The sequence below is a fragment of the Triturus cristatus genome, chromosome 4_2 (genome assembly GCF_964204655.1).
Source record: "Triturus cristatus chromosome 4_2, aTriCri1.1, whole genome shotgun sequence".
In the NCBI taxonomy this organism is placed as follows: Eukaryota; Metazoa; Chordata; class Amphibia; order Caudata; family Salamandridae; genus Triturus; species Triturus cristatus.
In genome coordinates, this window is record NC_140586.1 from 529,220,052 (window position 1) to 529,246,827 (window position 26,776).

The window sequence follows — 26,776 nt, forward strand, 5'->3', positions numbered from 1 at the left end:
ATTTAGGTTGTGGCCAAGGCCACTTAAGAACAAAGGTGTATTATGGCAAGGTAGCACCAGAGTACCATAAGCGGGGACCAGCAAGCTGAGTCACCACAGGTAACAGTTACATTCAGTTTTGAGCGGTGAAACTTTTAGTTTTTTTGCCACCATTAACAATGGTGTCCATTTGTTTTGTGGTCAGTAGTAGAATGTTCCCAATTGGTATACTCTGAGTGCTAATTAGAGTGCTAAATATCTTCTTCAGATGTGTTCCAAACTGTCTAATTGAAAAGGCTTTAATTCATGTGTCTGTCTCAAGATGCCTCCTCAGGTACAGTGTTTCTCCCTTTCTGCTGGATACTGCTAACCACAGATTCCTCACCTTGTGAATACCACCAGGTGCTATACTGGATTCGGAACATTTTTTAGCAGTTCTCTCACATGCTGGTAGGTTGTGCCAACTTCGATTTCGTCCCACCCCAGAAGTGACACCATAGCCACATATAATCAGCACCCCTGCACCCTTTATCTTGCACCTTCCAACACAGATTTGGAGTTCATTCCCTCACTCTTTTGTCTCAACAAAAAAATTAAAATTAAAATTTCTATAGTGTGCAAGGAGGACATCACCTCTGGAATGACAGCGTTGAAACTTATAGCGCTCACTAGGAATGTCTCTAGTGCCTCTGCATATCAGACTAATCCAACTCTTGTGAAGACTGAGCCAGGAATGCTAAGACAAACTTTGGTGCAGAACATAGTCAGAAAGCGAGGAAGAATTGTTCTTGATCTAAGCAGAGGGCGTGGTAAAGTTCCCTCTCTCAAGGCTGTTCCCTCGACGGATCGTTGTACCTCTCCAGGGTAACTACAAATCAAGAAAGATGCAAAAGTTGTCGCAGTGGGACTCTTCCACATCCCATTCTGAAATGTGGCATGGTTACTTAGCTACTTCTCAGTCACAAACTCCTATGAAAGAATCGCTTCCCCAACTTGTCCCAATGCGACTCGAGTTTCCTAGGCAGTTGGCGAAGTAGGAACAGAGCTGGAAGCCTTCAAGGAGGCCATGTTGCATATCATTGGCACCCTGCCAGCTCCCTCTGGTATTCCTTAGAGCCCCGTGCATCAGAGGAGGCCTCCAGTTAGGTTACCACCAGCTTACCCGTCCTTGACTTAGTCTGTGCCTCTCGACTTCGTCCGGCTCTGACTCTGGCACTACGCACACACTGGTACCTTCTGTGTCCACCCTAGAGAAAAAACCCATTTGTGTTATCGGACTCTGAACAGAACCAGACACGACCTCAGGCAAAGTCGCTTCCTCCTTCAATTTTGCCTCAATTGACATTGTCTTTCAGACTTGGATAGAACTCTGGCATTTCCCCAGAACAGACATCCACTTCACAATGTCTTTGGCTCAAGTTCAGCCAATAGTCAACATGGTCTTGATGACCGTCAAGAAGATGACCAATTCTATGATAATGATAATTATGATATAGATCTACTGGAGGCCAGTGGGCAGGTATTTCCCCAGACACTGAGTTGAGTTCTACTCCTGTGCCCTCTACTGGAGAATCTGCCTCCTTTGCAGTGGTCATCTGTCATGCTGCTGATGTTATCGATCTCCTGTTGCTCTTTACGGAAGCTAAAACAGATGTCCTCACTGAAGTCTTGGAGCCTAGGCAGTCTCTCTCTGAACCTCTCCTATCATTAAATGAAGCACTGACTGATACATTACTGGTACACGGGCCAAACCCTGTTCTTGCCTGCTGGTAAATAGGCAAGTGTCCAGAAGACCATGGACGGGAAACCCAGCCTTTTTGTCGCAACGTCCTATTCCAGTAAGTTTGATAAATCAGGTTTCCTCAGCAGACTTAACCCAAATTCATTTTCCACTACAGAAGATATGGAGTTCAAATGTATAGTCTTTTGGGGAATGGATGTTCTCCTCTGCCAATCTGGCCTTAAGATCAGTTGGTGCCAGCTGTCTCCTGGGATGTTAATCGCATGCATTGTGGGGCGTGCTGGGCAAGACTTTGACTGTCTCAGTGGAAAACAGAGCAAACCTGGCACAAATTATCCAGAATGGGTATTATGCAGCAAAGTACATCATCTGATCAAGACAGAACACTTCCGACTACTTGGGAAGGGCAGGTGGTACCAGGGTGGTGCTTAAGTGTCACTGCTGGATGAGAGCCAGTGTTTTTTTCTGGTGATTTTCAGTTGTCACTGATGGACGCGTCATTTGAAGGGACTTGTCTTTTTTGGCAGCAAAGTAGACCGTACTGGAGCGTTTCAATCAAAGCAGGGCGACGGTATGCTTTCTCAACCTCTCGGCACCCGTGCCGCAGTATCCCCAACAGTTCTGTGCCTTTTGAAACTTGGCAATTGGTTTTAAACAGCAGCCACATCAAGGACTGGCAGGGACCAATCCTACAGTGCAGGTACAGTGTCCTGCCCAATCACCAACCCTCTTACCCTACCGCTACAGTCACAAAACTGCCTTAACTTGCCCCGCTTGGCAAGTGGCCACCCGGTTGCAACATTTTCTCCAAGGTTGGTAAAGCATCACATCAAATCAGTGGGTGCTCCAAATTGGCTGGCCAGGATACACCTTACCATTCTTGGATGATCTACCACATATACCTTCTGTTACAGACGATCTTTCGGGGGACCATTTGTCCATCTGCCAGCAAGAAGTATAGACTCTTTTGGGCAAAGGAGCCACAGGGAGGATCAGAAATACGGACTGAATGTTATTTCCTAGTGCCGAAGAAGGGCAGAGACCTTTGCCCTATTTTGGCTCTTCACCTCTCAACAGCTTTGTAAAGAAGGACAAATTCAGGATGCTTACTCTGTCCCGGGTTCTCTGCCCTGGAGCCAGGTGACTGGATGGTTGTGCTCGATTTGCAGGAATGCTTATTTTCACGTACCTGTCCTGTAGTCCCAGAGGCATTATTTGCGGTTCAAGGTGGGCCAAGAGCATTTTCAGTTTTTGTGCTTCTTTTCGGCCTTACGAGTGCCCCTCGGGCATTCACAAAGTGATTGAGTTGGTCGCAGCACATCTTTTGAGGTTAAGAATATCTCTTCACATACCTAGACGACTGACTGCTAAAAGCAGACTTTACTCAGACAGTCAAACCTGTTTGCAGGTGATGGTGAATCTCTTCACTTCTTTGGGGTTCTCCATCAATGTTCCAAATTCAACCCTGGCTCCGTCCAATAGGCTTTCATTCATCGAAGTAGTTTTGGATACAGTGCTCATTTGAGCATTCCCCCCCCCCACTCAACAAGTCCAGAACTTTGGGGCTGTGATCTGATGTTTCAGTATCTGTACTGGATCTTAGTAAGAGCAGATCTGAGGTTTCTTGGCCTCCTGCATCCACACCAGATGGCACATGCGTGCTCTGCATTGGGATCTGACGTCTCATTTGGTTCAGCTCGTAGGTCAACATACTGAATCCTTTCAGGTTTCAGAGTGTGTGAAAGATCTGTGGCTGCTTGACCACAATAGGACCAGCAGCTCACTCCTCTCCGTACCCCACCCACAGCTGACCGCCATAATGGAGGCATTGTTGCTGGGTTGGGAATATGGAGATCAGAGGACTCTGGTCTCCAGCTGAGACCTCATTCCACATCACTCTATAAAAGTTGCGCACAGTTTGCTTAGCACCATCAAGACAGACACTATGCCAGTTCTGTCCGCAGGGTCATTTTGGTCTGAGCCATTTAACAGACTCAACTCCTTGGAAATACTGCTTTGGTATCTCATAAGGAGAGGAATCTGTGTTTAGATGTATCCATTAGAAGAACAAGTTATTTACCATCAGTGACACCCTTTCCGGTGGATGTTCTATCTGACCGCAGATTCCTCACTGACCCCCTCACTTCCCCAATGCATGGAATGGTTTTTCTCCATTTTAAAAAGGTCTTAGTTTAGAGATACTCTCACTGTCATATTGAATCAGCCAGTGACTAAGCATCCGACCGCATGGACAAGTTTCAGTAACAAACTCACAATCGTACCCAGGAGTGGGAATTATGTCGCTCCGATATCACTCCTGGGGCTGGACTGAGTCAACATGGAACCACATGAAGTCACCTATTGGAGCGTGAGTAAAGTGCTCTAAAATTTCCCAGATCCAGTCTAGTGCCTGTGGGTATTCACAAGGTGAACAATCTGCGGTTAGATAGAGTAGGGGAAGATATGATTTTAGGGTTTAATTTAAGGATGGACCTCACAGCTGTCTTTACTTCTTGTTGATGGATTGCAGCTGCAAGACAATGTTTGTGAGCCACTAGATTATGTAGAGTCATAATCCAGACATAAAACGTCTGCCACCATCAAAGATGGCCTGTGCCTAATGGAGAGAGGTTTGATCTTCTATAGTTTGCGAAGATAGAAATGATAATTTACATTATGCATTTGGCATATGCCTTTCTGAGAGAGTCTGCTCCATTACTCCAATTTGTTTCGATTTTTAAGTGGTCATCTAGGGTAGGCCCTCAGTTGGGGAAGACTGTAAGAGTGAATGGTGACTATTTGCCCATTGCCATTAATGTTTAGCACCTATTAAGGAGCTACTGGCTCGTCTGCGTTTGTTAGTTTTGTGCACTGGCTTCCGTCTACTGTTTGGCCTGGATCCATGGTTATGCCTTCAGTCTACCACTCTCCTCCAGGCGAGCCGCCAGCGAATTTTTGTCCAGATATCCTACAATCTAGATCTAACTTGTTATTACTTTGTCTACTCGAATGAGTCCTGGTTTTGCTGGCTGCCATATTAAAGAAAAAGAATATTGCCAATTTAAAGTGTTCTCATTTTTGGGTATTTTTCTTTTAGAATACAGCAGAGATTCCAGTTCAGCCTTCAAGACTTCAGATGTTGTGCCGTATTGGGCAGAGGTCATTTTGGGAAAGTACGTATTGAGAGTCAAGAACGTTTTTTATTCATTAGATGTGAAAATCAAGCCTAATTCATTCATACATCTTTTATATGTCTCATATGTTTCAGGTGTTGCTGGTTGAATACAAGAATACAAATGAGATGTTTGCAATTAAAGCTTTGAAGAAGGGAGACATTGTTGCTCGGGATGAGGTTGACAGGTCAGTTGAAGTTGAGCAGTAGAACATGGTGGTAAATGTTGCAAAGTGAGAACAAATTGTTTGCACGCAAATTAGAAAGCAAATGAGATATGTAGGAGTGTGCTGGTCAGAGAGCCTAAAGCACAGTGAAAATTTGGCATACAACAAATATGTGGTTCCCCAAAATCACTTGGAGGGGCAGTATTGTTAATCCTAATTAAAGAAATAAAGGTTAGCTAATTTTTGGTTATTGTGGAATTATAGTTGACCCAGTTAACATGATTGCTTTCTTTAATGCAACTGGTGGGCTTTGAAATTAGATTGTTTAAAAGGCAATGTCACATTAAATTTGAGTTACATGCCCTCTCCAGAAGCTTTAGAAATGAGATTACTCTGATCGCCACCTAAAACACCAAGTGAGACGTCACATTAAAGTAAAAAAAATTATCAGAATATAGACAACAAAAATTTGAAATATTGTCTGACATAAATATTGCTCTCTAAATATCATTTACAAAAATATTGCTCAATTGGATGTAGATATTCTATTAACTCCAATGAGGAAACATTTTTGAAATTATATTTAGGACACTCATTAGGTCTCGCCTGCGAACGCAGCGCGAAGCGCTGCTCGCAAGCGAGATCTATTGTTGCTGACTTGCCTCGGAAGTGGGACAGGAGATGTGCACGCGCAGGCTTTTGGCGGATTTGAGTTGGTGTACGCGCCTACAGCCACGCGGCGTGCACATCTCCTGTCCCGCTTCCCTCGCAAGCCAGCATGCAGTTTCTCAACACGCACGTCCTAGGCACCGCGCAACCACTATGTGCTCCTGCTCCAAACCCCCACACCCCTGTGCCCTCCGCTTCCCCCACCACCGCTCCCATCCGTGTCCCTCACCCCTGGAGCAGGGCTGCTGCTGTCCAAGCACACATGCGGGCGGGATTCCTCCTAGGAGATAGAAAGCGGCTAACAAACCTCGGTGTTTCCTGCAGTACTGACCAAAGCTCCTTTCCTCGGCTGCCTGCGATGAGCGACAGCAGCGCACAGACCGACGGACAGGAACAACCAGGGACTGAAAAGCGGCACCCAGTAACTGTCCTCAGACTCAGACAGCATAACGGAAAGCAAACGGACCTCAGCCACCACCCCGCCTCTGCTCTAACGTTCCTGCTGTGCGTAAAGGGGCGTCGTTTATAAGCGTAACCGAGCGCCGCCTGCAGCAGCACCACCGCGACTCCATGTTTAACTTTCCCCACCTCCCAGAGACCCAGAGCCGGCCAGGCGCGGGGCTGCCCCTTACTCACACCTAACACACCGCAGCCCCACCATGCCTGGCATGATGGACAAGGGGATTGAGTTCCTGGGGAGGACCCGACCCAACGGCGCCAAAAGCCCCTCCAACGGGCTCATGAGCGACGAGAGCGGCAGCGACGACTAGCACGGTGGGAGCCTCGAACGCTGTGAAAGAGAGGTCATGGAGGGCTGTGTGGGGGAGAAAAAGAATGCTTATCAGGTTTCCTTGGAGCCAGACTGTAATAACAAACTGCAGTGTTTGGAAGGATGTTGTTGCTCGTTTTTGTTACCCCCTTTCTCACTCTGCCCCGTACCATGTCTTAAGAAAACAAGCATTTGCAATGCAATAGGTCCCGCATTACTGAATGTTTGAGCTATTTGTGTTGCATTATTAATAGCAATGCCAATAGCTCAAACTTTAATAGTGCGAGACCTATTGCATTGCAAATGCTTGTTTTTGAGACTGTATTTAGGCCATGATATTCTGGTCCCATACAACAATACGAGTACATATAAAAGTAAGGCACTGTAGGTAAGGGTTTAAGGCTAGAAACCTGCATAGGAGAGGGACTTGTGATGCCGCCTTATATTTGAGAAGAGAATAAGGGCTGCAAGACAAGTTTGGTCCATTTCTGGTAACCGAAAAACAAAAGCTTTACTTTTACTTCAATGCAATCTTAAGTAATTTGTTTCCTCCTGGAGGCCCTTTTCCTTTATCCCACTTTTAATAAGAAGGCTCTGCTGTCCTAGAGAAAAGGCTAGAAACAGGCGACTAACCTGCTGCCTGATTTAGGCTGCAGGTTTAACGAGTTGTTCAAAAATCCATTCGTTTGTGGTAGTAGAAAGGAGCAAAAGGGGCATGCAAGTGCCAATTTCTTTTGCTATGCTTTTCTATATTTCTCTTATATTAAATCCTTCACCAGTGTTGTTAAATGTAAAAAGCTAAGTATGTTTTGTATTATCCTCAGGGTTTTATAAGTGAAGTTCTCTGTTGGCTACTGGCTAGATCTGCACAATATAGATACCTTTAATAGTGAAATGCATAAGACACTCCTTTAACTAAAGACCATGAAAGGGGTCATGATTGGAGATGGTTAAATGAAACTGTTTCCCAGCAAACACGGTGGAGATAGAGGAAATAAAAATGATTGAGTAAACTAAGGACCGATATGAGGACAGTGTGCTGACGGGAAGAACCTGGCTGTTTTATCTGCTGAATGATCCTTTGTATATAGTATTTTTTGGCCATATAATTAAATATGTTATCTTTCTAACCTGTGAGGTAGAGGTTATGCTACAATTCCAGTCTTGTTTTTACATGTTAACAGAAAATTTAGAGGCATTACTTATGTTTTTCAGTGATATCTATATTCATTTTCGCTTACATGTCTGATCAAAAGTAGTTCCTTCATGTGCTTTCTATATGCTTTTTGTGCTTAGTTCAACATACTTTCTCTTTAGGGTGTGTTCACCTTAGATTACCTTCATAAACTATCACCCAGTAGTTTGTGAAGCCTCCAACTTTTGGCCACCTCCAGCTGACGTTTTATCTGCTATTTGACCTATTTTTTGAAAAGGCATTCTCTTCACCTGTGTTATAATGAAGTTCATTCATTTTACAACCGAAGACTGCTCCTTCACTACATTAATTCAGGAATGTATTCCCACAATGTTATGATCTTCAGAAAGGGAGTAAGCTTACTGCCCATTTTTGTATTGGATTATAGAAAATAGTGATGGATGGAATGCTTGAATTAGTCTCGGCCACTGTTAGTTACTTGGACACATCCCAGTGCATTGTTATTTTGATCTCCATTACTTGCCTCTATCCCTGATGAAGTCTTCGGGTATTCACCCAGACAAAACACGTGTTGGCTGGGCAATCTTCAAAGAATAAAAGAACACCACATTTTACTTTGCACCTGTGATTGTGTCATTAAATATATACCTATACTGTATTGCTGGATTGTGATAGATCTTTGCTTTACTCTTATGACGTGTGCACAGGCTTGTTATCACTTGTTTAAGACCTCTGGTCTTTAAGGTAGGGGGTTCCGGGTTAACCCCTTCCTTGACGCACAGTCTTAATATTTTGACTAAGCGAATCACGCGTTACCCTGGGCAAGCGTCATTTTCCTACCTACTTACGAAAACCCTGTCTCTTGCTATAACCGGTTTACCTCTGATTAGGCCTCTTTAGTCAGGTGTAGCTTGGTTCCAGTGGCACAGTGAGCAGGGGACCCACGTCTGGACATACCCATCACACTTAAAATATGTAGGAAGCTGGGTACTTGTTGCAGTACCCCCCTCCCCCCACACACACACACATTCTGCCTGGTATTTGATGCACCTTTGGCTGAAGTGTAGTGGGTTACTGCTAATCAGGTCCCCACTACAAGTGTTCCTTCCCCCAAAATGCACAATTGTTTATCCATTTGGCAAAACCTTTAGCACTCTCTAAGTCCCATGTAAATGGTACCCCTACTACCTAGGACCTGAGGTGCTAAAGAGGGTCCCTAAGGGCAGCAGCATGAATTGTGCCACCCTAAGGGGCCACTCATCAAACACATTCAAGACTGTTGGTCTTGGTGCAGAAAAAAGTGAAAACACGTCACACATCCCTTTGCGCCATGTCCCCTACCACTGCATGGCGTATTTGTAAGTCACCCCTACAGCAGACCTTCCTGCCCCAAAAACAGGGTGCTGAATATCACATGTAAGGGCATACCTTCATGAGCAGATATGCCCCTGTGCTGGTCAGTCCTATTACTGCCAGTACAAGTGACCAGGTAGGCCATGTTAAAGCTTGTGCGTGCTGGACACAGGTGAAAACGAAGTCCCCAGCTACATGATGGCTTCACTGAAACTAGGGATGTTTGGTATCAAGCATCTCGTATTGGTAAACCCACACTTATTCCAGTGTCTGCTGTACCAATACATGCACCCAGAGGGCACCATAGAGATGCCCCTTGAAAACCTACAAGCCTCTGGTGTCCTTGCTGACTGGTTCTATGCCAGCCTGCGACCCGAGATGCTGCTCTGACCTCCTAGGGTGAGAGGCTTTGTTCTCAGGCGACCTAGAACAAAAACCTGTCCGGGAAGAGGGTGTAGCACCCCCTCCCACAAGAAGACCTACTGATTAGCTTCCTAGGGCTAGCAAGCTTCAAAGAAGCTACCACCTTTGGAATGTGAATCTTGTTCCCCTCACAGTAGAGAAGGGCATCCTCCCCCCACCCCCCCCTTCAAGTCCAGAGCCCCCTTGGCACCGGGACAGATGGGAAAATTAGCTAATCAGGTAGGTGTGCTACCTCCAGGCTAGTACCACCCTAAGGTGGGCTACTGTGAGCTGGACACGATTTTTCAGAAGTAGCCATCTTTGTGACACATGCTTAGGAATTCTAGGACAGGGTTATTCTTCCTTCCCACAGGAAGTGGTCTTGGGGGCGTAGTGACCCCAAGGATCAGTAGCCCATTAGCTCCTATCCTAACGCCCATGAATTATGTATTTAGAGTAGCCCCTGGCACCAGAGAAGCAGATCCTGATAGCCCAAGAAGAGAGAGGACACAGAAGAGCTGCAAAAGCTGAGAAGCAACAGCTGACCTGATACCAACCCTGCCGGCCTATCTGCACCCCTCATCAAAAACAGCACCAAAGTCAACTCCTCCTGCCGCTGTGGTTCCAGAAACTTGGGAGGAATGCCTGCCTTCAAAAAAAGCTGAAGACCTCCAGTGAACAGCTGACCTGTTCTAAAGAATCTCCAAAAGAGAAGCCACCACTGCATCTATCGCCTCTGGCCCTAGCTGAAGTGGGCCAACGGTGCCAGCAAGGTTCCCCAGCCCTCGAGTCCATTGTGGTTTCAACCCTCCTGGACTCCCCAACATCGCCTGCTGCCTCTGCACACATGCCCCCTCAACCACGACTGCTCCGGTAAGGAAAATCTTGACTGATAAGGACAACCCTGCACCCATCGCCCCTGGGCCTTGAAAAGGAGGACCAAAGGTGTCTCCCCATCCCCGAGAATCGCGAGGCCTGAGCCTACTTCCTGGTCCAGCCCGGCTGGCTTCCTAGCCGGAGACTGCAGCCTCTTTTTACGGTGACTGATCCCCATTGAAACCACTTAGCGCCAAGATGCTCCCTCCGGAGCGAACGCCGCGCTTTACAAATACCCCCACAAATACAAATTGGGCTCCCAATGCTGGTTTGCTCCGTTTACCCGGCACCTGGTGGTGTACTACTGCTGCTGTCTTGGACCTTGTCCACAACTCACCTTAACTCCTGGAGACTGGTCCTGTAAGTCAATGTACTGTGCCTGTTTACAGAACTTGTTCTTCCTTCCATAGGATAACATTGCAGAACTGTTGTGTCTCATGTATTTATCATTGTGTGCAAATGTCTTTTTTTCCTCTGTGTTAAGCTAAAGGCTGCTCGACCACACCACCCCCTGATATAGCCAACCCCTGTCCACTCCTGAAGGAACACCTGGACCCTTTACACGGTTTATCAACTTATTGATATATCACATAAAGAGCCAGCTTCCTACAGTGTATCACACTGCAAGATATATACTTCGTTGCAGTTGATAGCTTAATTGCGACATGTATTTTCAGATCTTGGTCCTGTGCTCACTGTGCCTCAGGACTTATTTTACACCCTACTGACAAGCCCTAAGTAGGGTGAAACTGGTCTGGGGTTCCTTCTGGATAGGGCCTCTTCTGACAGTTTGGTGGAAATTGTTCCCATGAGGAGTAGAGTTAGTACTGATTTACATAGGTTGGGCCTTTGTCTAAAGTGGCATGCTTGCCAAAAAACAGTGGACTGGAATGTGGCACTGATGGTTGTCGGTAGGTCAGATTAATTTAAGCATTCCAGCCTTCACGGTGTTCCTGCATTTTGTATTGGAGTCATCTTATGTGACTTGTGGAAAATGAGATGTTCTGGGGATCTGTACCCTTCCATCTGGTCAGCGTTCGAGTGCTATGGCCTCTGACCCTGCTGCAATACTCAAGCAGGCCTCTAAACATTCTCATACAGAGGTCACCGAACCACAACTGTATCTGGGCCATGGTCCGATCCAAATGACTGTTTCGAACACCCCGCCCTGCCCTCGCACCCAGCACCGAAAACTAATGCAAAGCCCAAACCTTCAGCATCGACCTCTTCAGTCTGAGACAGACCTTCAGAATTGACCCAGCAACCAACCACATCTACCTCGGTGTCGGGCAAGAACCTCGATTTCAACATCGAAAGCATCGGTCGCGAAAATGAAAGAGTCGAAAGCCTCTATATCTTCATCGGTTTCTATGTCTCCAGTCAAGCCCATTCTTGATAAAATGGACATTCAACTATGGAAAATTCACATCCAGCAAGGTACAGGATGGATACTTGCTTCTCCGCCACCAAGCCCTAGACAGCCCCGTCCCTCAAAAAGGCAAATGAAGGACACTAGTCTGTCACACCAGCCGCCTCCGCCTCCTCCTCCACCAAGACCACCTCCTCCTTCCCCGCCTACATCTCCACTACCTGACCCACTTGATGTTTCACCTCATGGGTCGCAAGGTACAGATGATGGGGGTGGGGGGCTTGCAAAGGTTATTAGGGGATCCTGACTCATGGGATGCATACGACAAAGATCCCCTTACCCCGAATGATCCGGGTCTATATCCCACTTGCCTCTCCCTCCGCAAGATGCCACATCTTTTCAACAAGTAATTGCTAGGGCAGCTTCTTTCCTTTCTTTAGTGAAGAGGTGTGGCGCTGCGGCCAGGACGACTGACTCCGGAATCCGGGGATCACGGTTTGATCCCCGGCGCCGGCGGCAGATTAGCCCAGCACCATGTGACTCTGGGCAATAGCTTGCTTAATTCCCGACGGCCTCCAGCACCTAGAGACCCTTACGGGTGATTGTTCGCGCTTTATAAATGTTGATTATTATTATTATTTCCACGGTGTTGAGCTGCACAAAGAGTCCCCAGAACAGGACTTTTTGTTTGACACCCTCTTTTCCAAACATAGAGACACTTTGTATTTACCCATGCTTCCCATCATGATGACCATTACAAACTAATGGGTAACCCAATGTATGTCAAAGAGGGCATGGGCATAGTGCAATACAAACAAGTGGTCCTAACGTTATTCTTTGGAAAGACCAAAGAGGTTATGACTCCAGAAATTCAAGTAGCTGAGTCAGAAGCTTTTCTCAATTGATATTTGCATTAGAGAGAGCTGTATATTCTACACACCAGAGGGAAAGACACAACAGCGGTATCCAGAGGAAAAAATGTTTTTTTATTTTCTTGTTATACAAATAGCAAAATCATTGCAATTTCAGCAGTGTATCAATGAAAGGTTGCTCTAGGAAAGGGTGTAGTGAAAGAAGTGCTCATGTGTAAAGTGAGGGAGAGAAGGAGAATTCAAAGGAAAATATTGAAAAACAAAATATCACAATTCACAGTGGACACTCGCAGGGATTATGCTGAGAACGGTATATCAATGTGGGTGGGCCTATCCACAAGACAATTCTTGTTGTTTACTTTTAGACACAGTAGTCCAGGACATTGGGTTGAGGGATGTCGACTTTTCGACCCGACTTAATGCGTAGAGGGTAACTTAGGACCTCCGCTTGCATGTCTTCATCAGGACAAAAAGGGGGGTGTAAGAGAGAACCTAAATGAGATATAAACTAAGTTATAATCTGTCTCCCTGGTGTGTTGATTCAATGAGAAATGCAAAACGGTTTGTGGACTACTGACCAGTGGCTGGCGCCTGATGTGGCAGGCCAGGTCACAGCTCCTGTGACTGGGTAGTCTGTAACATAAAAAACGGGGTGTCGGGGGAGGGGGGGGGGAGCATGAAAAGTCAAATCCACGTTGGAGAAAGAATGATTTGGAAAGCGCGACTTTCAAAACAACGAAAATGTACTTACCCCCACATTCATGAGGAGTGCGTGGTGTTAACATCCAACACAGTTGCAAACATTTCTTTCTCTTCTATCCCGCTGCTATCCTTCTCACTCCAAATAACTGACTAATATCCACCACTCAAATTACTTTCATATTTCACCATACTAATTCACCACTAATCCTTTATGGCTTTCCGGAGTAGCGTGCTACTCGCCAAAAAAAGTGCTTCAACACCCCATCAGGGGTTAGAAGCGCTATATAAATACAAATCTTCTTTCCTCTTCTATCCTTCCGAATCCAAATAACTGACTAACATATCTGAAAGAAACACTTAGTGATAGATTCATTACCTTAGAATTACCCCCAGGCGTCAGACTGGATCCAGAAAGTTTTCGTCAGTAGTACCCCTGAGTGTCGGTAGGCGTCGTCGTGCCGCTCCGTGTGCGTCGTTGGCGCTGGGATGATGTTGCTGGAGCTACTGAGACGCGCCCACGCGCGCTGACATCAGTTCTTTCTTTTTCCGCCCCAGAAAGCACAGATCTGGGAATAGCTAGTACTCCCAGTCATTTTTTGACTGAGTTTTTGAGGCCTTTTGTCTCTTTTTTTCTCTAGTCGATCGACTCCTGGTGTCGTAGGCATGCCCGGGCTTAAGAACTGTGGGGACTGTCACTGCATGATGTCAGTGACGGACCCACACCGCGTGTGTCTCTACTGCCTGCGGCGCAAGCACCGACTACCTGGCCATGGCGCCGAAGACTTTGCGGAAGCGGTCCTGAAAGTTGCTGTAAGTCAGGCAGTCGGTTCCACGCTGCGCCGCTCAAGGTCCCGGTCCCGTGGGAGGTCGAGGGACCCGTCATGGAGCCGTCACCATCATTCTTCTGGATCTAAGTCTTCGCACTCGGGGTCAGGTAAGTCTAAGCATTCCAAAAAGAAGTCGAAGAAGCATCGACGCTCCTCTACTTCCCATCGCGCGAGGTGGTGCGAGGTTGCTGCCGATCTACCCGCCTTTCCCGGGTCCGTCGGCGACACATGCCCAGGTGCAAGAGTTTCTTGCTGCCATGGCCCTACTCTTTGGGCTGTCGGGCCACGCGGGCCCGACTGGGGGTCCTGTCCTTCCATCGCTGGCGGCTCTGGCCCCGGCGTCGCCAGTGGCTCCGGCGCCTCAGGACCTCCTGGGATCCGGAATCAGACCCCGGTCGATGCCGGTTGACCTTATAATGCCTCCACCGACGTCGACCCTACCAGCACCACCTTTGACATCGCCCGCTCCTCGGGATGACTTCGTCCCCAGTTTCAGCTCTGAACCGGACACGGTGCAGTTTCCGACGCTGATGGGGCAATTTTTTCCCTATGGCCGTCCTCCGTATTTTCCACAGACTTCGGAGGAAGGGGAGGAGTGGGAGGGGTCTGAGGACCCTCTCGCACAAGACTGTGCTTATGACCCGGACTGGGCAGAGGATTTGGGGGATGATGTCTCTTCCTACCGTGGCCACGGAGGAGGGAGCCAGTTACGCAGTGGTGTTGCATAGGGCGGCCGAGGCTCTCCACCTCGAACTCCCTACAGTGGCTTCAGGACTAACCTGACAGAAGTGCTCCAGCCAGTGGCGACCTCTTCGGAGCCCTTGCTGCCCTTTAATGAAGCACTGTCTGACGTTCTTTTGGGCACCTGGTCCTGGCCCAACACAGGGGCTCCTGTAGACATGAACGTGGCCTGACGCCATCGCCTGGCTCCGGGTGACCCCCTCTTCCTCTCCCAACACCCCACTCCGAGAGATTGGTTGTCCGGGCCTCTGTGTCCCAGAGCGCGTACCCCTCCGCACCTCCGGAAAGGGAATCCAAGAACAGCTTGGCAAGAATCTGTTTTCATCTGCCAGCTTAAGGCTGCGGTCGGTGAACACTGCATGCCTTTTGGGCCATTATTCCCACTCTGTGTGGGACGCAGTTGTACAGGTGCTGCCTAGCTGTCCGGAGGAGGCCCAGACAGTACGTGCCCAAGCTATTGCTGCAGGGAGAGACGCAGCTAAGTTCACCATCCGTTGTGGGCTTGACAACTCGCTGGGCAGGGCAATTTCCACGACGGTGGCAGTTAGGCGCCACGCCTGGCTTCTCGGGGGATGTCCAGAACACTCTGATGGACATGCCCTTTGATGGCATTCACCTTTTTGGTAATAAGGCAGATAGTGTGCTGGAGCGCTTTAAGGACTCGCGGGCTACAGCCAAGTCCTTGGGCCTGTCGGCCACTCGGCCTCCTCCGCCTTCTGCCTTTCGTGGCCACGGAAGGGGTACCCTACACCGTTCGCAGGGCCACAGGCCGGCGCAGCAGCAACAACTGCGCAGCCGCGGGAACCGTCGAGGCGGTTCAGGGGGCCAGCGGGCGGGTCAGTCCACCTCCAACACCTCAGCATCCACTGCAAAGCCTTCCTAGTCCAACCTTTCAGGCTCATTAAACGCCAGTGGGCAGCAGAATTCGCCATCATCTCCCCCACTGGTGCAACATCACTTCGGACAAGCGAGTGCTGCAAATTGTCCGAAGGGGCTACTCCCTCCCCTTCAAGAATTCCCCTCCAGCCATGCAACCTCAATACCACTGCATGTCGGGGGACCATCTTGCACTTCTTCAGCTGGAAGTCACGGCCCTCTTGGCCAAGGGGGCCATCAAGCGTGTTCCTGGGCCAGAAGTAAATAGTGGTTGTTATTCCCACTACTTTCTGGTCCCCCAGTAGGACAAGGGTCTGCGTCCTATCTTAGACCTTCGGAACGTCAATCGCTTCCTCCGTAAGGAGAAGTTCAAGATGCTAACACTTGCTCAGGTCTTGTCTGCCTAAGACCTGCAAGATTGGATGGTAGCGTTGGGCTTGCAGGACGCTTACTTTCATATTCTCGTCCTGCCGGCGTTCCTGCGGTTCACGGTAGGCCACGAGCATTTTCAGCTCACCGTGTTCCGTTTTGACCTTACCAGCGCCCCTCAGGTGTTAACGAAAGTTAGGGCGGTGGTCGCAGCTCATCCGCGCAGATCAGAGATCCCAGTCATCCCCTATCTCGATGACTGGTTGTTGAAGGCGGACTCGCCCCAGGCAGTCATCTCCCACCTTCAGACTACGGCCGACCTCCTGCATTTGCTGGGGTTCTCCATCAATGTACCGAAGTCGCACCTGATCCCCTCTCAGAAGCTCCTCTTCATCGGAGCGGTGCTGGATTCGGTGCAGTTTCGGGTTTATCCTCCCAAGCAGCGAGTCCGGGATATTCAGGCTATGATTCCGATCTTTCAGCCTTTATCCCGGGTTCTTGTCAGGATGACCCTCTGGCTACTGGGCCTGATGGCCGCCTGCATCCTGTTGGTGGATCATGCCAGATGGCATATGCGGGCTCTACAGTGGGACCTGAAGTTCCAGTGGGCACAACATCAGGGCAACCTGTCTGATCAGGTCCAGATCTCGGAGGGCACTGCACGACATTTGCAGTGGTGGCTCACGAATCGCGTGTGGGTCAATGGCAGATCCCTCTCCCTTCCTCAACCGGAACACACAGTAGTAACGGATGCGTCCCTTCTAGGCTGGGGCGGCCACATGGGAGAGGCAGAGATCAGAGGACTCTGTTCTCCGGCGGAGTCCCGGCTCCATATCAACCTTCTGGAGCTTCGGGCGATCCGACTTGCACTGAAGGCATTCCTTCCCTCTGTCAAGGGGAAAGTAGTACAGGTGTTCATGGACAACACCACCGCCATGTGGTACTGCAACAAACAGTGCGGGGTGGGGTCGTGGACCCTATGTCAGGAGGCTCTGCGCCTCTGGACGTGGCTGGAACATCAGGGCATTCTCCTGGTGGTTCAAAACCTGGCAGGTTCTCTGAACGCCAGGGCGGACGAACTCAGCTGCCGGTGCATGATGGATCACGAATGGCTTCTGCACTCGGATATGGCGCAAGGTCTCTTTCAGCAGTGGGGAGAGCCTTGGTTAGATCTATTCGCCACCGAAGAGAACGCACAATGTCAGCAGTTCTGCGCGTTGGAATTTCCAAGGCGGCACTCGCTAGGCAACGCTTTTCGTCGCGAGTGGAGTTGCGGTCTTCTATACGCCTTTCCGCCTATACCACTTCTGCCCAGAGTGCTAAAGAAGATCAAGCGCGACCGGGCCCAAGTCATTCTTGTGGCTCCGGACTTGGCTCGAAGAGTGTGGTATCCCGTGCTACTCAGCATGGCTATCGATCCCCCGATCTGACTGCCTCTTCAGGAGGATCTTCTGTCGCAGCAACAGGGGACGGTCTTCCACCTGAACCTGTCCAGCCTCCACCTCCTTGCGTGGAGATTGAGCGGCGACAGTTGACGTCTTTTGACCTGCCTCCCGAAGTTTGTGACGTAATCTTGGCAGCCAGGCGTCCCTCCACTAAGACGGTATACGCCTGCCTGTGGAACAAGTTTGTGGCATGGTGCACAGCAAAGGCTGTGGATCCCCTTTCTGCCCCTCTTTCAGAGGTTCTTCTATTCCTTCTTTCTTTGGCCCAGCAGGGCTCTACTCTGGGCACTATCAAGGGCTACCTCTCAGCCATTTCAGCCTTTTTACGGCTTCCAGATCAGCCTTCCCTTTTCAAGTCCCCTGTTGTAAATAGTCTCTTAAAAGGCATTACTCCTCTTTTCCCTCAGTGGGACTTGAACCTGGTTCTGACGTATCTGATGTATGCTCCCTTTGAGCCACTTCACAACTGTCCTCTTAGTCTTCTCACTTTAATGACCGCTTTCCTGGTGGCCGTCACCTCTGCCAGAAGAGTGAGTGAGCTCCAGGCTCTTTCTTCTAAACCTCCTTTTCTCTCTGTCCGTCCGGACAAAGTGGTTCTAAGGACTCATTCATCTTTTCTGCCCAAGGTTGTCACTGCCTTTCACATCGGGCAGACCATCACTTTGCCCACATTCTTTCCGCCTCCGCATCCCTCGAAAGAGGAAGAGAGGCTCCACCGTCTGGACCCAAAATAGCGCTCTCATTCTACCTAAACCGCACACAACTGTTCCAGGTGGATGCCCAGCTCTTTGTTGGCTACGTGGGTGCTAAGAAAGGTCGGCCCATGAGCAAGCGGAGCATCTCTCGTGGGTCGTTCTGTGCATAAAGGCTTGTTATTCGTTAGCTAAAAAAGAGCCTCCGGTGGGGCTGCGCGCCCCTTCTACCAGGGCAATGGCAGCCACTACTGCTTTGGGACAGGGAGTTCGCTTGCATGACATCTGTCAGGCAGCTACATGGGCCTCGCTGCACACTTTTACCAAGCACTACTGCCTGGACAGCCAAGTCCGGAGAGACGGCTTCTTTGGCCGTTCTGTTCTTAGGACTTTCTGGTGTGATCTTGGTTCGCAGACCCACCACCGTGGTTGCTATTGCTGGTGTATCTACTCTAAGGTAAGGAATCTATCACTACGTGTTTCTTTCAGATGCACAAGTTACTTACCTTTGGTAACACTATATCTGTAAGAAACATTAGTAGTGATAGAATCCTTACCGCCCCACCCATCCTCCCCGTTCTGCGAACTGATTTCTAGGGTTAAGGTCATCCCTTTCAGAGCCCTAGTTTCATGGCACCAGTGGTCAGTTTCTTGTTTGGCTCTGCGTTCCTGGCGTGGAAAGTCGTGTGCAGAACTGACGTCAGCTTGCGTGGGCGCGTCTAAGTTGCTCCAGCGACGTCATCCCGGCGCCAACGAAGCACGCGGAGCCGCACGACGACACCTACCGACGCGCAGAGGTACTGCTAAAAAACTTTCCGAATCCAGTTTGACGCCTGGGGGTAATTCTAAGGTAAGGAATCTATCACTACTAATGTTTCTTACAGATATATCGTTACCGAAGGTGAATAAATTGTGCATCCTCCACTTAAAATTTACTTGCATGTTTCACTATACTAATTCAACACTAATCCTCTATGGGTCCCGGAGTAGCGTGTTACTCGCCGGGGTAGTAAGCGCTATACAAATGCAATTACAATACAACGTGTGGCTTTTAATTTCTTCGCTTATATGCGTGGTGAAATGGAAGAATCTATATGAACAGAAGAGAGTGGGACACTCAATGCGGCATATTCAGAAGGGCAATAAATCACCCGGAAAATCTGCAAAAATATGCAGGATAAGGAAAAAGTCATTTTTCCCATGCATGGCCCCGTGGTTGATCATAAATCATTAAAGGAATCCCCGTGATCTGCCAACCTTACTTAGTGCTGCTCTGTCGCAAAGGAACCACTCTTACTTCCGCGGCTGCCAAAGACTGGCAGAAACGAGGCCCAGGATTAACGGGACCTCTGCGTGCATGTTGAGTCAGAACTACCTACGTCGCCCAGTCTCTCACTGTGAGCTAGACACCGTGGGTTTCCTAGCTCCGGTTGAGTTTAAAAGAAAGACTACACTAAATTATCACACAGTAAAACTATTCAAACCGCTACGGAAGCGGAAATGCACTGTATTTCTGACTAATACTATCTAGTGAAAGGAAACTGAATAGATCCAAAGAAACACAAGATCAGACAAACACATTTGCGAATGTACCCGGTATACCAACACGAAAGCCACAAAGGACAACCCGTCATGATGAGGCATGCTGACAACATTTTAAAAGAGATAGTCCATGCCCGAATTATCACCAAACGGATGGACAAAAAATACAAAGCGGCTCCTTCGGATCAACTCTTTATCAGTGATCAAGTTCCACCTGACTCCATAGTTGCCACAACAGCTCATAAGAGAGCAAACAGCCAGGCTACTGGAGAAACTTGGCCTCCTGAAAAGGAGAGCAAGTGAATAGATTCAGATAGAAAGTGAGTTGCAGCACAGGCAGCTAATCTTTGGCATATTGGCAGTTCTAAAGCCCTTCCGGTCTGCTATGACAGAGCCCATTGGGATGAGATGGAGGAACTCTTACAGTAACTCCTGAAAGAACACCGCTAAAGAGTACAACAAATTGTCACAAAAGGTCAAGCCATCACCAACCACTCCATCCGATGTGCATTAGATGCAGTGGATACAGCTTCTAGGGGTGTTAATACCAGCATGCTTCTTAGACGACACACATGGCTTACTTAGGTTTTCTGGTTTCAAACCAGAGGTCTAGCAGGCAGTTCTAAATATGCCTTTTGACAAAGAGCAACGTTTTGGTCCACAAGTAGACACTACCCTTGATACGATGAAAAAGGATACTGACACTTCTAAAGCCATGGGAGCATTACAGATAACTACCCCTAGAGGGTCCTTTCATCGCACAGGCTACAGGGGTTCATATAAATCTGCCACCACAGAAGACGTCTCCACTTCCCAACAAAAACAAGGCCAGTCCGCCTATAGTATGGTCTATTTTAGAGGTTCCTTCAGAGGCAGAAACAACAAAGGAAGGGGCAAGGGTGCCTCCGCACACAGAGCAACACCGACTGCAAATCAGTAACTACCTAATCCTCCCCCCCCCCCCCCCCCCCCTCCCCCCAACCTGTCAGGAGCAGACTACAATCTTTCCACCCAGTCTGGGAATCCATCACCACAGACCAATGGGTACTAGCCATTATCCAACATGGCTATTTTCTAAAGCTTATTGCCACACCACCTAGCATAACACCTCGCACTCCCAGGTTATCACACGATCATCTAACACTTCTCAAACAAGAAGTTAAAGCCCTCCTTCTCGAAGGGGCTATAGAACCTGCCCGCCTTAACAGCAGGGATCAGGGATATGTTGTCAATACTTTCTCATTCCCAAAAAAGTGGGTCACTAAGACCAATCTTAGATCTCCGACCCCTCAACCAATATATCCTAGCAGAAAAGTTCCACATGGTTACTCTACAGCACGGGTACTCATAGTACGGCCCGCGGGCCGCCTGAGACCCGGCAAGCCTCCCTTGGCGGCCCGCGGACCTTGCAGACATCGTACCCGTGGTTAAAAAAAATTAAAATAATGAGTGTTCCTAAACACTGTTGGTTGCACCAGCGCATCTCTGTCTCTGCTCTGTGGGGGCCGGGCGGTTCCAGGGGTAGTCCGAGTGGATCTGCGGGGCCTCAGAAGAGGTGAAAAACAACAATTGACATGCAAATGGTCTTTTAAAGACCTGTGAAGTGCTCGGGTGCGGCTGTTAGTGTGCCCTGGAAGCTGCGTCAGCCGGTTGGCACACACGCAGGGTGAGATGACAGAGGATGACAAAGGGAGGTAGAGGGAGGGAGACAGAGGGAGAGGGAGGGAGGGAAAAGGAGGGAGGGAAAAGGAGGGAGGTAGAGGGAGGGAGACGGAGGGAGAGGGAGGGAGGGAAAAGGAGGGAGGAACAGGGAGACAGAGGGAGGGAGCCAAAAGGGGTTGAGACGGAGGGAGAGGGAGACAGAGGGAGGGAGCCAAAGGGAGGGAGACAGAGGGAGGGGGAGGGAGAGAGAGAGAGCGAGGGCGAGGGTGACGGGGAGGGAAAGGGAGGGGGAGGGAGAGAGGGTGACAGAGGGAGGGAAAGGGAGGGGGAGGGAGAGAGAGAGGGTGACAGAGGGAGGGAGAGGGAGAGAGAGGGAGGGAAAGAGAGAGAGTGTATATATATATATATATATATATATATATATATATATATATATATATGTTCAACTGTGTTCAACCTCGTGGTCACAGTTTTTTTGTGGCTCTAGCCCCGCCCCCTCCCCCACTGGCCCCGCCCCCACCAGTGCGGCCCTCGGCCACAAACCACACTGTAAATTTGGCCCCCGAGAGAAAGTTTGTGAGTACCCATGCTCTACAGGAAGTTATTCCACTTCTCCAACAGGGTGAATTTATGGCAACACTGGACCTAAAGGATGCCTATTTCCATATACCAATACACCCTGCACGCCGCAAATTCCTCAGATTTGTCATAGCAGGCAAACATTGCCAAATATAAGTTCTACCATTCAGGATGAGCACACCACCTAGAGTTTTTACACAATCTTTGGCAGTAGTTGCAGCACATCTGCGCAGACAAAACATTCACATATTCCCATACCTGGAAGATTGGCTCATCAAAGCCAGTACCGACCTACAGTGTCAACAGTACACTCAATTGACAGTGGATCTACTTCACAGACTAGGGTTTACAATAAACGTTCCCAAGTCTCACCCTCACCCTCTCCAAATTCAACCTTACTTAGGAGAAATTCTAAACACACAGTTAGGACAAGCTTATCCTAATCCTTCTAGAGTTCAGAACTTTCAGGTAACTCTACCACAGTTCCAACCAAACAGAATTCTCACAGTTAGGACCGTGATGCGTCTGCTAGAAATGATGGCCTCCTGCATTGCCATTGTTCCCCACAAGAAGTTGCCCATGTCTTCCCTGCAGTAATGTGTAGCTCGCCAGTGGTCTCAATCACTGGATAACCTTGAGGATCTAGTGTTGATAGACTGCCGCACTCACTGTTCTCTGCAATGGGGGAACACATACAACCTGCTATAGGGGCAGCCTTTTCTGGAACCTGTTCCCGCACCTCACTCTCACTACAGACACATCAGAGATTTGTTGGGGGCTGATCTACAGGATCTCTCAGTACAAGGTCCATGGAATGCCAAATATCAATACGTACACATCAACTACTTCGCATTTTGATCTCCAGGTTCATGACTGTTTTAACAGGGAGGCGAGATTTTACACCTTGGCCTACACTTCGAAAATTTGGTAGGCTGATAAATGGATGTTCAAAGTATGGTTAGCTTAAATTCCATTATTGAGAGGAAATTCAAAAAGTGAAAGTGCTACAAAATGTTATGCCTGGTCTGCTTTAGAGGGATCCTCTTCATGACTCGTGCAGAGGAAAGACCAGCTCTTTACATGTAAGATTAGTTCTGAGGCTTAGTTATCTGTTCTGTTCTGATTTGATCTGTGAATTGGAATTCTGGAAATGGGAAGAAATGTTATGTAAGTTTACACACTGCAAAAATGGATCAAAGATAACTATTAGCGGGCATAGTGACTCAACAAGATCTGTAAACTACAATAGAGCCCAGAGTGCTTCCTCATCATGCACTTGAAAAGCAGGAGAGGAAGTGGGAAATTTTCTTTACAGTGCAGATGAGGGAAGCCTCTAACCCTTGAGTATGTTCTGCTCTTCTAGTAAGATCAGGTTCCTGATGCATAAAATCGTCTTACCAAATCTAAACCACATAATTGAAATCAATGTGTAAGATCCAAAATTCACGCAACATATTGTTTACCACTTTAGTACAATGTATTTAACTGCAGCAAAGTGTTTTTGTGGTAAATACCTATGTCATCATGCTTGCCTAAAATAATTACATTTTCATAACTAAACAAAAAAGGATATGACTTGGGTATTATTGTCTGTTTAGTCACTCTGAACTTAATTTTCTGAATCTGAATTACAATTAAAATATTTTGCATTCATAGCCTTATGTGTGAGAAGCGAATATTTGAAACTGTGAATAGTGTCCGGCATCCCTTCTTGGTCAACCTGTTTGCCTGCTTCCAAACCAAAGACCATGTTTGCTTCGTAATGGAATATGCTGCTGGCGGAGATCTCATGATGCATATTCACACTGATGTATTTCCAGAACCAAGAGCTGTGTAAGTGTTTTCACTTGTCGATTTCTAATCTCCTACCCTATGTTTGTTACTCCTTTTTCATATACTTTTCTTTCTAACCCTGTAAAATCATGGTACCACAGACCCGTTAGACGAGGTTTTCTATGCACGATTTGTAGTTGGAACAACGTATTACCTTGAATACACTATTACTTGTCTGCGTCTCATCTCCTTTATGTATTTTGCAAAAATGGAAAAAGGTTGTCTCCTGTGTGTCCGAAGGTAGCCTCTTAATCAAATCTGGACCTCTTTACATTGTTTCAAGCTTGCCATTTTTGCTGCATATCTGACAAAGCAAAGGGGACTTAGGTTTTGGCCTCCTGCCTGTTTTATATTTCATGCATCACATAAACAGACGAAATGGGAGTGTGTTTTTTATGCATGTACTAAAAGGTGTTTTTTCTGCTCTTACATGTAGGATAACTGCCAAAGACGTCCACCTGTCCTTTAATAGCAATCTTAGTTTGATATCATTTGCTGGGTTAACATTTATTCATTGCTTGCCTTCCAATAGGTTTTTTGGAGGGAGTGTTAATAGATAGCCTTCTTGATTAGCAATTTTATTGAAAAGCCAGGTTTTTACATTTCTGGAATAGTGTGTGGAACCTAGGCAGGGAGATTTGCTTCCACTAGGCAGCATCTTCTATTGAAAAGCTATTACCCTACTTTCTTCTCTCTTTCCCAACCACCCCATTCCAAAGTGAGCCAGTCTAAAGGGCGATTTTAATACCACGTTGGCTTAGCTGAAAGGGCAGAGATGCATTTGTAAATTAATAAGGGGAATGCTAATCTAATGGGGGATGGGTGGATAGTGCAAATTATCTTAAAATACATTTGTTGTTTGATTGGAAACCTGTTGGGGACCACAAAAAGAGGGCAAGCTTAAGAAAACAATTTTCCCCCTCCATTACTAAACTGGCTCTGTGATTTTGAAGCATCATGATGCAATTCAAAGATAGTCAAGCACACCAACATAAATCCATTGTTAGTTGTTCCATCGCTAGCCAGTAATGAACGCAACTGCAAGTCTTCTGCCATTTGAGAAAAGAGAAAGTCTTTCTCAGTATCCGTAAATGAAATCATGATGAGCTTGGTGCCATTGACAAACAAGTGGAAATTCATTCCATTGGAATGGATCAGATTATCCAAATACCCAGCAGATACATTTAAGTGGTTATGGGATAACTTAGATCATTAAGGAGGACCCCAATATTAAGGCCATAAAGGATGAACTGATCGGAAACATAAGTAAGGTGCTCTAGCTCTCAATTAATCCAGCAGAATGGCATGATCAACATTGCCAAATGAAGCTGACACATGCCTATAATATCAGCACATTGACACTGCCAGAATCAGCTTGCCATCCTGTCTTTCCAAACCGTGTAAGATATCAATATCAATGTACATTCCTAAAACATATAGGGAAATAGCTAAATGTGCACCCCTTTACTCTTCTGTCTGCTCTGTTTTCTGAGGTATTTCATAATCTGAATTTAAGTCATTATGCAGATCTTTATATTTACCGTTTAACTCAGTTTGGAAATCTGTCCAGTTAATTGATGTTCAAGAACACCGCCCCAAAAAAGCTTGCATGTTTTTGTGGAAAGAAGAGGTAAACATTTAATTGGATAACTTCAGTATCTGAGAGCTCTGTCCCCTGTTTAGCTGTGCACTGATAGTATGTAATTGAGAAATTGAATTTCATTCCATGAACTAAATGTTGTTTTCTCTATGCATATAAACAGGTTTTATGCTGCATGTGTAGTTCTCGGACTACAGTATTTGCATGAACACAAGATCGTTTACCGGTAAGTAGTTTCCATGACAACTTCTATTTTTATAATATTTTTTACTACAAATATTCTTACATCAATGTACATCTTCTCTGTATAATAAGGTTTTAAGGTTCATTACAACAGTGAACCAATCTCACCGGCCCTTAGACACCTATAATTTCTGTGTAGCCTCCACACATTTACTGGAACTCATCCTCTATTCCCCTAGCATATATAGTAACTGTTGCCAGTGTAGCTACCATTCCCATCTCTAAGATCCAGCCCTCAATTCTGAGCTGCCTTTTTGATTTCTAGTTTTAAAGTGTTATTCTCTACTAGGTTAATGTTGTGATCTGAGTTTCAGGAGTGCCAGGCCCCATAGTTAAGCGTAGTCTTTGTATAGCATTTTCCACTGGCTGTTCGATTTGTGGACAGTCAACCAACTTACGCTTGCTTGCGCTTGTATGTACCTTTTTCTTTATTGTACGTCCAGTACTTATCTGAAAAAGTTAGCTTCAGCTTCATTATTTTATTTAGAGTCCAGTCTAACATAAGGCTTTTTTGTTGTTTCACTAGCTCACGCAGCATGTTTTATCCGTTTGGGGTATATCAGATAATGCTCTCACAACCAATTTCAGGGATATTGACTCTCATATCCTCATTCTGCTGAAATCTATGTTTATGTTGGAGTTTCAAGTTGTCTTATTAGATTATTTTCTGGCCCAGTATTAGTGCCTGATATTATGAAGTACATCTTGGACTTGGTCGGAGCATTCAATCATCCTGTTATCTGATGAGATAGCAAGGCCGATGTTCAAATGAAATCTCATTGTAACTTGCGGTTCCCAAGTTTGACTCTTTATAGGTAAACTAAGTGTTTTGCCCATCTGATGTGGAACATACTTCTGATCCAGTCATACTACACCACCCTCTTGTTCTATATCGATGAGAAGGGCAGTACCCACTTTTTCACTGTGGTAGCTTTCTGCTTGAAGTGATACAAGCAGCCAAGTGCTGCTACTTCCATCACTGCACTCCTTATGAGAGAGCAGACCTCTTTTTACTCCTGTTGGTTTGAAGTGCATTTCTTCTCCTGGGTTGTTTAATTGAGGCCTCCATTATCTAATCCCTTCCTTGCATCTTGTGAACTCCTGTCGCTTGAAACACATGGCTGATCCTTCTAGCCCCAG

General features: G+C 47.2%; 1 protein-coding gene across 4 annotated transcripts in view; it reads left to right on the forward strand.

Moving 5' to 3' along the window:
- PKN2 (protein kinase N2) overlaps positions 1-26,776 on the forward strand; it is a 793,532-nt gene that overhangs the window by 681,878 nt on the left and 84,878 nt on the right. For all 4 annotated transcript variants that reach the window (XM_085602131.1, XM_085602129.1, XM_085602128.1 and 1 more), the window contains 4 exons: positions 4,818-4,893; positions 4,989-5,080; positions 23,617-23,793; positions 25,557-25,619. In XM_085602131.1, the coding sequence (XP_085458257.1) occupies positions 4,818-4,893; positions 4,989-5,080; positions 23,617-23,793; positions 25,557-25,619 (408 nt within the window). The remainder of the gene's footprint in view (positions 1-4,817; positions 4,894-4,988; positions 5,081-23,616; positions 23,794-25,556; positions 25,620-26,776) is intronic.